General features: G+C 43.1%; 1 protein-coding gene across 1 annotated transcript in view; it reads right to left on the reverse strand.

Moving 5' to 3' along the window:
* Positions 1–13,881, reverse strand: part of DNAH10 (dynein axonemal heavy chain 10) — a 5,879,077-nt gene that overhangs the window by 1,584,391 nt on the left and 4,280,805 nt on the right. Inside the window, exon 59 of the mRNA XM_044069759.1 lies at positions 5,178–5,359. Within this exon, the coding sequence (XP_043925694.1) occupies positions 5,178–5,359 (182 nt within the window). The remainder of the gene's footprint in view (positions 1–5,177; positions 5,360–13,881) is intronic.

The following is a 13,881-nucleotide window of genomic DNA, read 5'->3' on the forward strand; positions in this document are numbered from 1 at the left end:
GCCCTTTCGGCAGGGAGACGAGCTCTCATGTTCACTGTGTCTACCTCTGCACCTATAAAAATCACAGATTGAGAGGGCAATGATGCAGATTTTTCTCAATTTATGGAGAGCCCTAACTGAGCACAAAGTTGTATAGTGGCATTCCTGTTTTGGAAGAGTAGATGCCTGGTGGAGGCAGTCAGGAGCCAGTCGTCCAAATACGGAAACACCTGGAATCCCCAACATCTCAGGTGAGCTGTCACTACTGCCATGCATTTGGTGAACACCCTGGGGCTGTGGTGAGACCAAAGGGTAGAGCACGAAACTGATAGTACCTGGCTCCCAGCCGGAAGCGTAGATGACTCCTGGATGCCTTGTCCATTTTCATATGGTAGTAGGTGTCTTGGAGATCTAGAGAGCACATCCAATAGTCTTTCCCTAACAACGGGAGTATCGACTGCAGTGTTACCATCCGAAACTTGTCCTTCTTCATGCATTTGTTTAATCTGCTGAGGTCCAATATTGGCCCTCAATCTCTGGTTCATTTTGGTACTAAAAAGAACCTGGAGTAAGTTCTGGAGCCTATCTGGTCTGCTGGGACGGACTGGATGACTCTTTTTAAGAGCAACTTGTTGATCTCCACAGTTGCTTGATCCCTGTGATTGGGTGGTACATCTAGGATCTTCTTGGGAACAAACGGTGGAAGGGAAAAGGGTATTATATAGCCTCTGGTAACAACTCTTTGTACCCACGTGTCTTGTGTGATATTTAGCCTGGCTTCTGGATACAAAGAAATGTGACCCTCGACCAGCCCCAGAGAAAAGCAGTCGGGCCCCACATCAGGAGCGCTGATAAGGCCGTCCCCGAAAGGAATCACGGCCTTGCTGTTATTGCGGACCGCCCCTGCCTCTAGGGCAACGTCTCCCATTTCCTCTTCCCCCTCTGCCTCTGAAGGAGAGTTCACCCTGTGTGTCTGGAAAGACCCCCTGGGACTTTTAGAACCACATTTTACCACCCCTTTGACCTTTGGGGTATGGTCGAGACGGAACAGTAAAACGTACTCCCACGGCAGAAAGCATCTTTCCTTCTAGCTCACACCGAGTGAGTGTGTCCTTCACCTTAGAACCAAACAATGAGGAACCTTCAAATGGGGCATTGGTGAAAGTAGACTTGAATGGTTCCGCAAAATTACACAAGGGCATCCAGGGGTGACACCTCAGGGCAACTCCTGAACCCACTGCTCTACTCGCTCCATCAGCCGCATAGGAGATAAGCTGCATGGAGGAGTTAACTATTGAATTTAAGGTGGACAACTAAACAGAAATCTTGTCAGGGACTTCCTCAGTACACACACCTTATATAGAATCTCCTAACTCCTTGAAGAGATCCCTCTGCAATCTCTTGAAGTGAGTGAGATAGTTCAACGATCGAAGGGTAAATGCCGCTGAACTAAAGATATGCTTCCCAAATCTGTCCATCTGTCGAGAATCCTTGTTTGGCGGATGAACAGAGGAGGAAGTCTCCACCAGCTCCTTCTTTGTGGCCGCCCCCACCACCATGGCATCTAAGGGAACGCCCTTAGACAAAAACTCTTTACAAGGCGCAGCAGACAGAAACTTATTAGGTCTACTGGGGACTGGCTCCATGGCATCAGGAGTATCCCACACTTTTCAACTAACTAAAACCATTAGTTCGTCAAAAGGTGGAGACACCCAAGAGGCAGAAGGTTGAGACCCAAAAGCCGTCAGGTACACCGACTCCTCATCAGAAGGGTTGACAGTGGGCCAGTCGCACCTCTGCTTAAGGATCTCCAGGATGTCCACAAAGGAGACATCATCAGAGGATGACTTGGGGGACCCTTCCGACTCCTCGAGGTCAGTGTCCAATGTCAAAGACTCATCCTGGGAGTCAACATGCTTCCTCTTACATATCCTCTTCTGGGGAGGCTCCTCGAAAGGACATTCTGGGGAGGCCTCGGAAGAGTGGGGGCCACCAGCCAATAGCGGCTGAGGGTCTCTGCTGTCTCTGGAGGGAGTAGGGGTTGAGACTGAAGTGGGTGCTCTCAAGGGGAGAGTGCTGGTACCACTGGTAGGGGCTGGAGAATGAGACAGCACACTCCTCATCATCTCAAACACCGACCTCTCCGGCTCCGAAGACCTCCCCCGCTCTGAATAGACAAAGGTTGACATTGGAGCCAGAGCCTTCGGCTCCGAGGTAGATGCAGGGTCCAAGCTCACCCAGGTGGACGCACCGAGAGGAAGGCGCAGAACCAAAGAAGACTGATTTCAACCCTCCCTGTCGGCGCCGACAGGAGAGCTTCGGCCCCTGGACACGACAGACAGCACAGAGCGTGCTGGAGCCAAACCTGGCTCCAAAGCAGCAACAAAGGGAGCTGGAACCGATAGTTCCTCTGGTGGCACCAAGCATTCCGGCTCTGAAGGGCCAACATGGCTCGGAGGAGGAATAGCAGACAAGGGCAAAACTGGATCGAGTGGCTCCGGAGCCCACTGGGTCGGAGCCAACAATAATTTAGGTAAAGCAGACGACTTCATGAGTCTCAACATTACCCTCTCCACATCTTCTTCTGAAAGGCTCCTGGAAGACCTGGAAGACACAGTAGGGGATCTTGGCCTCGGGGGCACTGGAGACTTCAGTAACACAGAAACCGGTAGGGAAACCACAGACCGGCTCTGAGTAGCAGATTCAACTGCTGATTCAATCGGTTCAGAGGTCGGCTCTGAAACACTTGGAACTGACTCTGACACCACAATGGTGCTCTCCTTTGGCTCCAAAGGCTGTGGAGTCAAGGAGGCAGATTTTGACTGTTTAGGAGGCGGCTCCGAGACACCAGCCAGTGCCAGAGAGGGCCTTTTTGAAGACTTAGATTTGCCAGACCTGGAGGAAGCCAAAGAACTAGATAGAACTTCCTCAAAAGATTGTTTTAGTAGACCCTTGAGTATAAGCTTGTTCTTTCTCTCCTGTAACACCCTAGGAGAGAAAGCATGTCAGAACAAGCACAATTCCTGCAAGTGGATGGCCCCTAAACAGTAGACACAGCTACTGTGGCCATCTGTTAAAGACATCTTTTGGAAGCATTTCATGCACTTTTTAAAACCCAAAGGTTTGTGCTCCTTACTCTCTTTAGACATTCCACACACAAGCAACACCCAGGAAAGGAAGAAGAAGGGGAGAGGACTAGGTCCTCTAACTAAAATGGGCCTAGCCCTACAGAAAGAAGTACCATGAGGACTAGGTCCTCTAACTTAAACGGGCCTAGTCTGGTGGAACAGAAAGCTAGGTCTTCTAATTTAAACAGACCAGAAAAAGGAAAAACTCATGCACACAGAAATTGTATAAGACTCTATTTAGTAAAATTTAAGAATAATAGCTAGCGTACTAGGGAAGGAAACTCCAACCCTAAGTAATTAACAAGCGGATCCACGCAAAAAATACACTCTCTGAGGAAACTAAGCTGACTGCCAAATGGAGATCCAATAACGGTCAGAAATAACAACAGGAGCCCAGGTTAACTAACAGCAGAAAACCGCCATAAACTAACACTCTACCTGATATAGAAAAAAAGCGCAATGGCGCTTACAAGGAACTCTAAACTGGCACACAAGATACCAGACTAAAGTTTAAACTAAGATTGCACCAAAAGGGCAAACAACGCAACTGCCTAGAATAATAGCAACCCTAACAACACAATATTATTAACTCTAATACTATATTTAAATAGAAAAGAATTTGACACTTAGCCAGAGCCAAGAGAAGCACAATCGAGCTCGTCGATGCAGCAAACGAGATCTGGGGTTTGTACTGGTGCACTATGGGATACCTGCTTAGCCACGAGCCAACCAGAAGTCTTCGAGCTTGTAAATCTGCCAAGTCGGAGCCGAGGATCGGCTCTGAACCCATATATAAAAATGAAAGTGAGATTGGACTGCACAACATTAATACCTTTTCGGTTATCTACATGCCCAATTTTTTAACAGTCTTTTATTACTATAACTTTCAACAGCTGAACTGTTGATTTGTACTTTGCATTTGTATGCCGCTAACTGATTCCACGTTCTTACTTAGCTGCTAGTGCATTGCCTTAAAGGTAGTATAAAAGAGTTGAATTCTATCTGCATTTGAAATTGCAGTAAAGACGATGTCTAGACACTAGTCACTACACTAAGAGAAGGGTGGATTGACATATAACATCACTGCATGGTCCTACATTAACTTAGGACTTTAAATAGCTTCTCTTTCACTCTCTCTTTTATTTTTTTGTTACCTGAGTTGTTGTGCTGGGATAAAGCCCTTTTTATGTGATGGTTTGAGAGCACTATCTGCTTACGTGATTTGCTCAGAGTTACATAGCATTCAAATGGAAACTCAGGGACTTAAATCCAGGACTAAAGGATGAAGGACATTAGCAGCCTTAATCTTCTGTGCTAAACATCCAGACTGCTGGTTCTCTGATTACAGTATAATGGCCCTACCTTCTTTTTGAGTCTTGCCCTGAGAAACTGACTTCTTTGAAAAATGAGGATTTATCTGACATCTGATGAAATGTCATTTCACATTTTCATTGGTGCATTAGGGGATTAAACTGACTGGGTTAAGTCAGAGGTCAGTAATGAAGAAGGCTGCAGAAGACCAAAAAAAGTGTGGGGGCCTACAGTGAAGGGTCAGTTGATTCACTTTTAAGTATAAAGACTTGCGTAGGCACACTCTGGTAAAGGAGCAGTCTCTTCATTATAAATACTTGTAAAGACAAAGTATGGGATAAAATGAGGATATTGTACTCCCCTGAGGAGTCACTGCACATCTTTGTCATTTAAGTGGGAAAAAAATTGAGCCAGAAATAAAATATAGATGCACCAACCACTACAAATACTAATATCAGTTGGTCAGGTGAGGATTCTGACAGCAGTCTGCAACACATAAATGATAGAGGCATCCATAATACCATTAAGATGTCCATCTTTTTAGGAGACCAAGATATCTGTAACTTCTCAAGTACTGAAATAGGTGTGCTGTTATAAGTATAAGGGAGTTGCCTCCACTTGAGGGAGGAAAGATGGTAAAAGGGGAGCAGAAATAAAAGGCATGGAGACAGTACATGTATTATTTCTCTCTCAATGGCAAAATCATTTTTTAAAGAGTGACACATACCAGGTAAAAACTATATGTCAGTTACTATTTACCTCTGATAATTTTAACTTGGTTCACAGTAATGGCATCACAGTCCATTTCCATCAGGGATCTCAGGAAGTTAGCCTCTGACATCATTCCTTTAGCAGCCTTCCAATTAATTTCTTTGTACCCTCTCATTACGAGAATGCATTCACAAACAGTTTGCACCTGTTTGGGGGGCTTTGCAAAAGCTCTGGAAAAACAAAATTAAATCATAACAGATCTGGAGAATAATTTCTGTTTAAAAACAATGTTTTTATGATTTTTAGTCTAAAACACAATGATACTGAACATTTAGAAATGAATTACACAAAATCAGTGGGCATTCACATGTATTATTCTTTTGTAAACAACTTGAGTATATACTGAAGGTGAGTTATATCATTTACCATCCATTATATTTTAAAGACTGAAAAACATTCATTTAAAAAGATGTTTATATTTAAGTTATCAAGAAATATATAACAAAATAAGACATTTATGAAAATGGACTAGCAAAATAGTTACATTAGAGAAAACACAGAAAGTCAGACATTTTAATCAACTAAACCCGGGTGGCTGCATTTACCTCAATCTCTACAGAAAGCAGAAAAAGATAACAGGGTAAATGAGAAGACAAATACATCTGCTACATTTGATACATATTTAAAATAGAAGATAAATGCCTATGTAAATTTCATTAAGAACATAAACACACTATTATAAAGCTTGTATAACAGTCATTCTGAGATTAAAGGCCTGAGGAAGCATCAGAAAATCACCACTGCAATCTAACAGCTGTAAAAATTAATACACTACAGTCACATTAAATAAAAAAATGCTGTTCGGCAATTATATTTCAAAACAAAATGCACACTTTCTATACTTACATCTTCCTTTGAATAGCAAAAACAAACATAAAACAAAGTAAAATTCATCAAAGGCAAAGACAGTTATATGTAGCTTGGATATGAAATACAACATAAAATATTCATGCTGAAAAAAACAAGGTCCAACATTAAAAAAAAAATGATTGCATTACTTTTACAGAAAGTACACAGACGTAGTAAAACGCAAGTTGTTTAAGTTCATAAAACTTGCTTATTTGAAATAATTAAAAAGTAACATACAAACATTATTACCCCTTCATACCTAGTGGTACAAGACAATGAATACAGAGAATGCTTACAACTGTATTCAGTTATGGAACCGTACATTATAGATACAGTAATATATATTTAGGAACAAGAGTTTACAATGCTAGTTACATTACCTCAGTAACCAAAAAACAAAGTGGTGGAACAAAACCAATAACTCCAATAATGCGGAAAACACAGGAACTCAGTTAGTTGATTTCTAGGGTTTATTCACAACTCCAAGCACTCGACAACAGCAAACCAGTGAATACAGTCTCCAATACAATCCCACATTAACGCTTTTCGGAACCACTGCGTTTTCGTTTACAATGTATGCACTTCCTCAGATGAATGAATGAACTCTCTTAACCATCTTTTTATACTGTCACTAACTGATTAAGTGATTAATTAGTGAATTGATTAAAACTGTATTAAAACAAATAACATTTCACTTATATCAAACTCGCTTAACTAAAAAAATGTTCCATCCTAAAATTCATTATTTGAAGTTACTGTAAGGTGTTTAAGTCTGAATATTTTAATAAATATATGAAAAACTTGTTTAAAAATTCCACATTTGACATATAGTTTGTACAAACTGAAATGTAGTAATTCCAATGACCACTAGATGGCCTTAAGGTCCAAACAACGAAATATGTTGCATTTTTTACTGACATTTTTATTCTGTTCAAATTATATGTCAAATGTGGAATTTTTAAACAAGTTTTTCATATATTTATTAAAATATTCAGACTTAAACACCTTACAGTAACTTCAAATAATGAATTTTAGGATGGAACATTTTTTTAGTTAAGCGAGTTTGATATAAGTGAAATGTTATTTGTTTTAATACAGTTTTAATCAATTCACGAATTAATAACTTAATCAATTAGTGACAGTATAAAAAGATGGTTAAGAGAGTTCATTCATTCATCTGAGGAAGTGCATACATTGTAAACGAAAACGCAGTGGTTCCGAAAAGCGTTGGATTGGATGTGGGATTGTATTGGAGACTGTATTCACTGGTTTGCTGTTGTCGAGTGCTTGGAGTTGTGAATAAACCCTAGAAATCAACTAACTGAGTTCCTGTGTTTTCCGCATTACTGGAGTTATTACCTCAGTAACATTTTGATATTAAAGTCATGTGATTAAATCACGATCACTTATTTTGTTGCAGATGTTTAATATCATCTCTATAAATATCAGCTGTACTTTTAAAGTACACTATGCTTAGGTGCACAAGCATTATGACCATATCATTTTACTCTAATACCTCTCACTTACTTCCCATTATATATACTTATGTCAGAGTTTTGTATTCTTTATAATCATACTTTCTCATTTTGGTTTCTTTGTAACACGGAGGATTATTATTTGGTCCCCAATCATACCCAGGTTGTTATACGTTGGAAATACAGATATTAAGATATACATATCTACTTAGTTATAACTGGAGAGATATGCTCATAATTCACTGTAGTTAGTGGAGATTCAGCTGCACTGACATATCAATAATGAGAGAAAAAAACATTTTAGGTGCACAGTGCTTTATTGCTTTGAACGCTGCAAAAGGCATTACGACAGAAACCAGAAGCTAAGTGTCTCTCTGACAGACCAGAATTTAAAGCTGTCAAACACTTTAGTCTGCATTTTTGTAGCAACAGGAAATGTTTTACAACTTTTAAAGACTATTTTAGGTTCTTGCTGTTGTTCTTTGCTGGTTACTGCATATGCTCTAATGCAGGATTAGAGCACAAAGTACAGTTTTGTACCTACCATAAATGTAGATGTCCGATAGATATGCAACTGCAGTCCTTACATATAGGTTGTCCTGCCTCAGGCAGACCTCGGTCGGCCGGATTCCAAAGTCTGTGTCCGGCGTCGGCTGATGTCGCCTCCTCCCCGACGTCAGAGCGGCTGGGGTATAAAAGCATCAGCCGACGCCATCTTCCTCAGTGTTTCTTGCCCCAGATGCCAGGTGCCCTCCAAGGAAGGCCGAATTTAGAGCTGGATAAAAAAATTCCAGAAATACACAATAGCAATAAACAGATACACCATAACAGATATCCCCAGCTAAGTATAAAAGGAGGGAAGTGGACCCAATACACAGAGGGGTAGGAGGGAGGGAAAACCTGACTGCAGTTGCATATCTATCGGACATCTACATTTATGATAGGTACAAAACTGTACTATGTCCTTCAAGAATGCAACTGCAGTCCTTACATATGGGTTGAATACCATAGCCAAGCTGGGGGTGGTAGGCTCTAAGATAAGGATGGTGTAGCTAAAATGCCCTGCAGGACTGCCGAAGCAAAGCCTGCTCGGGATCTGGAGTATAAAGGCAGGTTATAGTGCTTGGAAAATGTATGCATGGAGCTCCATGTAGCAGCTTCTAGAATGTCCTTTGTAGCCACCCCTCTTAGGAAGGCTGTGGAGGTGGCTGTAGCTCTGGTGGAGTGTGGCCTGATATTGGCTGGCACACCCTTTCCATGGAAAGAATAACAGAATCTGATGCAATGTCCAATCCATTTTGAAATTGTTTGTTTGGAAATTGCCTTTCCTTGCACCCCAGGAGCATATGCTACAAATAGTTGGTCAGATTTTCTGTTGGCCTTTGTTCTGTCCAAGTAGTAGCGTAGTTGTCTGTGTATGTCCAAAGTGTGCAGCAGCTTTTCCCCTTTATTTTGAGGATTGGGGAAGAAGGTGGGCAGGTGAATTGCTTGATTTAGAGACACCCTGGATATCACTTTTGGCATAAAGGAAGGATTGGTTCTTAAAGAAACCCTGTCCTGATGAAAAATGAGAAATGGAGGTACTGCCATCAGGGCCTGTATCTCCGAAACTCTTCTTGCTGAAGTAATTGCCAACAGGAAAACTGTTTTCCAGGAAAGAAATTGCAATTCTGAAGATGCTGTTGGTTCAAAAGGAGGAAGAGTTAATTTTTCCAACACGAAGTTGAGGTCCCATGCAGGCACTGGTGGTTTTCTGGGGGGTTTGATATTCTTTATCCCTCTTAGAAATTGTCTTAGTAAAGGGTGTGAGAACACAGGTGGATCAGTGTTGTAAGCTGCTGAAATTGCTGAGGCGTGTATTTTTATGGAAGAATAGGATAGTCCATTATGCAGCATTTCTGCCAAGTATTCCAGTATCTGTGGGATGCTCATTACTGATGCATCCTGTCCCTTGTTGGTATTCCAGATGTTGAATCTCTTCCATTTGGCTGAATAAGTCTTTCTGGTGGAAGGTCTGCGTGCTTCCAATAATATCTGTTGAACTTCCTTGGAAAGAGAGATATGGGTAGAAATCATGGAACCCTCCAGGCTGTCAGCTGCAGAGTTTGCAGGTTGGGATGAACCATCCTGTAATTGTGCTGAGTCAAGAGTAGAGGCCATAGAGGCAGGGGCCACGGGTTGGTGCAAGTTATGCTCCTTAGTAATGGATACCAGTGCTGTCTTGGCCAATCTGGAGCTATTAAGATGCCTTTCGGTTGCTCTGCTCTGATCTTCAGTAACACCTTGGTCATTAATGGTAGAGGTGGGAATGCATATATTGTTAGAGAGTTCCAGCTGAATGAGAGAGCATCTATTCTCCAGGCTTGTGGATGGTGTGTCCTCGAGCAGAACTTTTTCAGATGATGGTTGAGGTGGGAGGCAAAGAGATCTATGTACGGCCTCCCCCATGCATGAGTTATTTGAGCAAAAATGTCTGGATGCAACATCCATTCATGCGGGTCCAGGATGTTTCTGCTTAGACTGTCCGCCAGAACATTGTCCCTGCCCGGAACAAACTGGGATTGCAGCTGTATGTTCAGTTTCAGGGACTTTTCCCAAAGAGTCATTGTTAGTCTGCGAAGGGGGTAAGAATGAGTACCTCCCTGCTTGTTTATGTACCACATAACCGTGGTGTTGTCTGTCTTTATTAGCAGATGGCCTTGTTGAAGATATTTTTCGAAGGTCTCGATTGCATGAATTACTGCTAACATCTCTTTTTGATTGATGTGTAGATGTACTTCCTGGGGGGTCCATTGCCCTTGAATGCATCTGCCCTCCATGTGCGCCCCCCATCCATGGTCTGAGGTGTCTGTTGTAATGGTTTGGCTTGCTTGAGGTTTGTTGAAAGGCATACCTTTGTTTGACTGGCTTGCTTGGGCCCACCACAAAAATACCCTTTTTAGACATGGGATGAGTGGGATAATTGCTTCTAAGTTGTGGCTGTGTTGAGAACATGGACTTTTTAGGTACCATTGCAGTTTTCTCATGTGTAGTCTTGCCAGTGGAATCAGTAGAATGCAAGATGCCATGAAACCCAGGGCCTGCAGGATTTTCCTTGCAGTCATCTGGGTGAGCTTTGCTAGGCTTTTGAAGTAATGTGGTAATTGTTCTTGCTTCTCTTCTGTGAGGTAAGCCATTTGTGATTCTGTGTCTAGTTTGGCTCCTAGAAAAATTATTTGTTGGGATGGCAGTAGTCTTGATTTTTGTAAGTTGACTGTGTATCCCAAAGCCTGTAGTAAGTAAATTACATAATTCAAGTTTTTTGTCAAGGCTTGCTTGCTGTCCACTTGTATAAGGCAGTCGTCCAGGTAAGGGTATATTTGTATCCCCTGGAGTCTGCAGTGTGCAATTACTGATGCCAGGCATTTTGTGAATACTCTGGGCGCAGTAGACAAGCCAAAAGGCAATGCTGAGAATTGATAATGCTCTGACCCTGCAAGACATCTGAGGTATCTTCTGCAACTGTGTCTGATTGGGACATGCAGGTAATGCCTCCTTGAGGTCCAGAGTAACCAGCCAAGACCCCTTGCCCAGCATGGGAAGGAGTTGCTGTAGCATCAGCATTTTGAATTTTGGTACAATGCAAAAAGTGTTTAGAGCGGACAAGTCCAGTATAGGTCTCCATTGCTTTTCTTTTCTTGGAACAAGGAACAGTCTTGAGTAAAATCCCTGGCCTTGTTCCTGAGGAGGAACCTTTTCTATTGCTTTGATTTTTATCAGCTTTGAAACTTGTTCGAATGCCTCTGCCCTTTGATTCTGTGGCAGGTTTGGCATGCCTTGTCTTGTTGGTAAAGTATGGAAGTGGAACCTGTAGCCTTGGTCTATTATGTCCAGAATCCATTTGTCCTTTGTTAAGATGTGCCAATTTTTTGAAAATAAAGATAATTTTCCGCCTAAAGGTGCTTCTTTTTGAGCCTTGGTCGGCGGTGTCAAAGTCAAGTCATTGTGATTGTCCCTGTGGAGCAGGGGATGTCCCTGCGCCACCTCTCTGGTTAGTCGGTTGCCATTGGTGTCCTCTGTAGGAGCCTCTGTATTGCCCTCTTCCTCGGGTATGACTGTTTTTTCCCCTTTGAAACTTGTCAGTGTCTGGAAAGGACCAATTCTTAGAAGGCCAATTCCTGCTGAACCTTGGTGGCTGAACCTGGAGGAAATCCTTGACTGTTTGCACTGATTTAGCCTTTTCCTCAATTGATTTCAACACGTCCTGAGCATTAGCACCAAATAGCTTGTGTTTTTCCAGAGGAGCATCTAGAAGCTTTACTTTAACATGATCTGGCAATGCCTGTTCTTTCAACCATGCATGTCTACGAATGACTGCCCCTGTCATAGCTGCCCTACATGAAGCTTCCAATGCATCATAACCACACTGAAGAAAATGATTGCTAACCTGCTGAGTGTTATGGACCAAGTCCTGAAGGCCTTTCTATCTAAAGGCTCAGGAGAGGCTAACTTTTTCTGCAAATCATCCATCAAGAAATCCTGATACTGAAACATATGAAAAAGGCAATTAAGGGCTCTCATGGCAAGAGTGGTGGAGGTATAAACTTTTTTGCCCCACCTCTCCAGGGACCTAGCTTCCCTGTCTGAGGGCAAAGGATTTTTGGCCGTGGATGTGGCCACCCCTTTGGGCCCCTGGGAAATTGTTTCTAGATCAACAACATGGGCCTTAAAGAAATGTTTGTGAGTTTCAGGAACCCTGTAGTATCTGTCCGGCTTGACAGGAGCAGGGGGGAGAGAATCAGGGGAAGCACTCGAATCTGAGTACACATCATCCAGTACATCTAATACTGGAGGGATAGCTAAAGGCCTGTGTTGGGGAAGCTTAAGGAAGGTACGAAGCCGTTTCCTGGAGTTGGAGAATTCCTGACCTTGCCACTGAAAATGCTCTCTCATGGAGTGGAGAATTTCCCCAAAAGAAATATCCTCAGGAGGAGAGGCAGAAGGAATAGATTCCTCCGCATCAGAATCCTCGTAGGCCTGGAAGGACTCATCCTGGGTATCTGAGTGATCAGAGACAACAGAGGCTTCATCTGAAGAAAGGGTGTCCGTATGCTCAACCCTGGGCCTTTTGTCAGAAGGTGGCTGAGAACCTCTGTCAGGATGGGCCTGGGAGCCTCGGATTAAGGAAATTAAATCTGCAGCTAGAGTCATGATTTGTTTATCAGTAGTGGGCTGAGGCAAAACTTTAGGAGGGTGAGACTTAGCCTGGCTGGCAGCCTTAGCACGTGTGTAAGCCTTGATAGACATAGACATAGGGGGCCTAGCTGCCCCATGTGCTAGAGTCACCTTGTCCACCGGAATGGTCTCAGGCAAATCTTGGGCTTCAGTCTCTGGAGGAAAATCAACAACCGGCACCGGCGCAGGCTCCGGGGCCGGAGTGATCGGTAAAGCGGTGTCGTCGGTCCGGAGCAGTGGAACAACTGCCTCAGAAGAGACCGATGCACTCACGGTAGTTTTTGGTGTGGTGTCAGTGGAAGTCGCGGGCCGAGAATGTCGGTCCCGGTCTTTCCGTTTTTTGGAAATATGTGGTGTTGGTTGTTCCGACGGCATGGTATAAGAATATTTATCGGCAAAAAAGTCTTCAGCAAACTCTGCCCGGCGCCTGAGAGTGCGCTTATTGAAGCAAGCACAGGCAGCACAGGCCGAGACGTCGTGGTCTGGGCCAAGGCAGGGGAGGCAGTAAGAATGGAAGTCCTTATGAGGTATTTGTTTACCACAAGACAAACAGTTATTAACTTTTTCAGTTTTTTCTGACATCGGCTGAGGCAAGAAAAGGTTCCCCAACGGGGTACTTAGCTTTTTGATGACTTCGGATACGTAAAACACAGGAGCTGACCGACCTGCACTTGCGAACTGCTTCTGCTTCGGGCACCGCGCGGCAAGAAAGACTGGGGAAGATGGCGTCGGCTGATGCTTTTATACCCCAGCCGCTCTGACGTCGGGGAGGAGGTGACATCAGCCGACGCCGGACCCAGACTTTGGAATCCGGCCGACTGAGGGCTGCCTGAGGCAGGACAACCCATATGTAAGGACTGCAGTTGCATTCTTGAAGGACATCAGCTCTAAGCTGAACAAAGCAAATTTTGTTATGTGCCTCTCTGACATCAGAAAGGTGCATAACAATGTTATCTTTTTCCAAATTTTGGAGCATAACCAGCATGTTCCATTACTACACTGAAGTAACTATAGCATTAGAACAGTATTCATGTATCATGCACAGAATATGAAGCCTAAAACCAGTTTGAGTCAGCATCTTGTCCAAATCTGAGAAATGAAAGATTTGTAATGACTTCAAATTGTTCTTCAAGTAAAGAACCACAGAACCCTTC

This window comes from Protopterus annectens, chromosome 4.part0, assembly GCF_019279795.1.
Source record: "Protopterus annectens isolate FY-2018-M chromosome 4.part0, PAN1.0, whole genome shotgun sequence".
Lineage (NCBI taxonomy): Eukaryota > Metazoa > Chordata > Ceratodontiformes > Protopteridae > Protopterus > Protopterus annectens.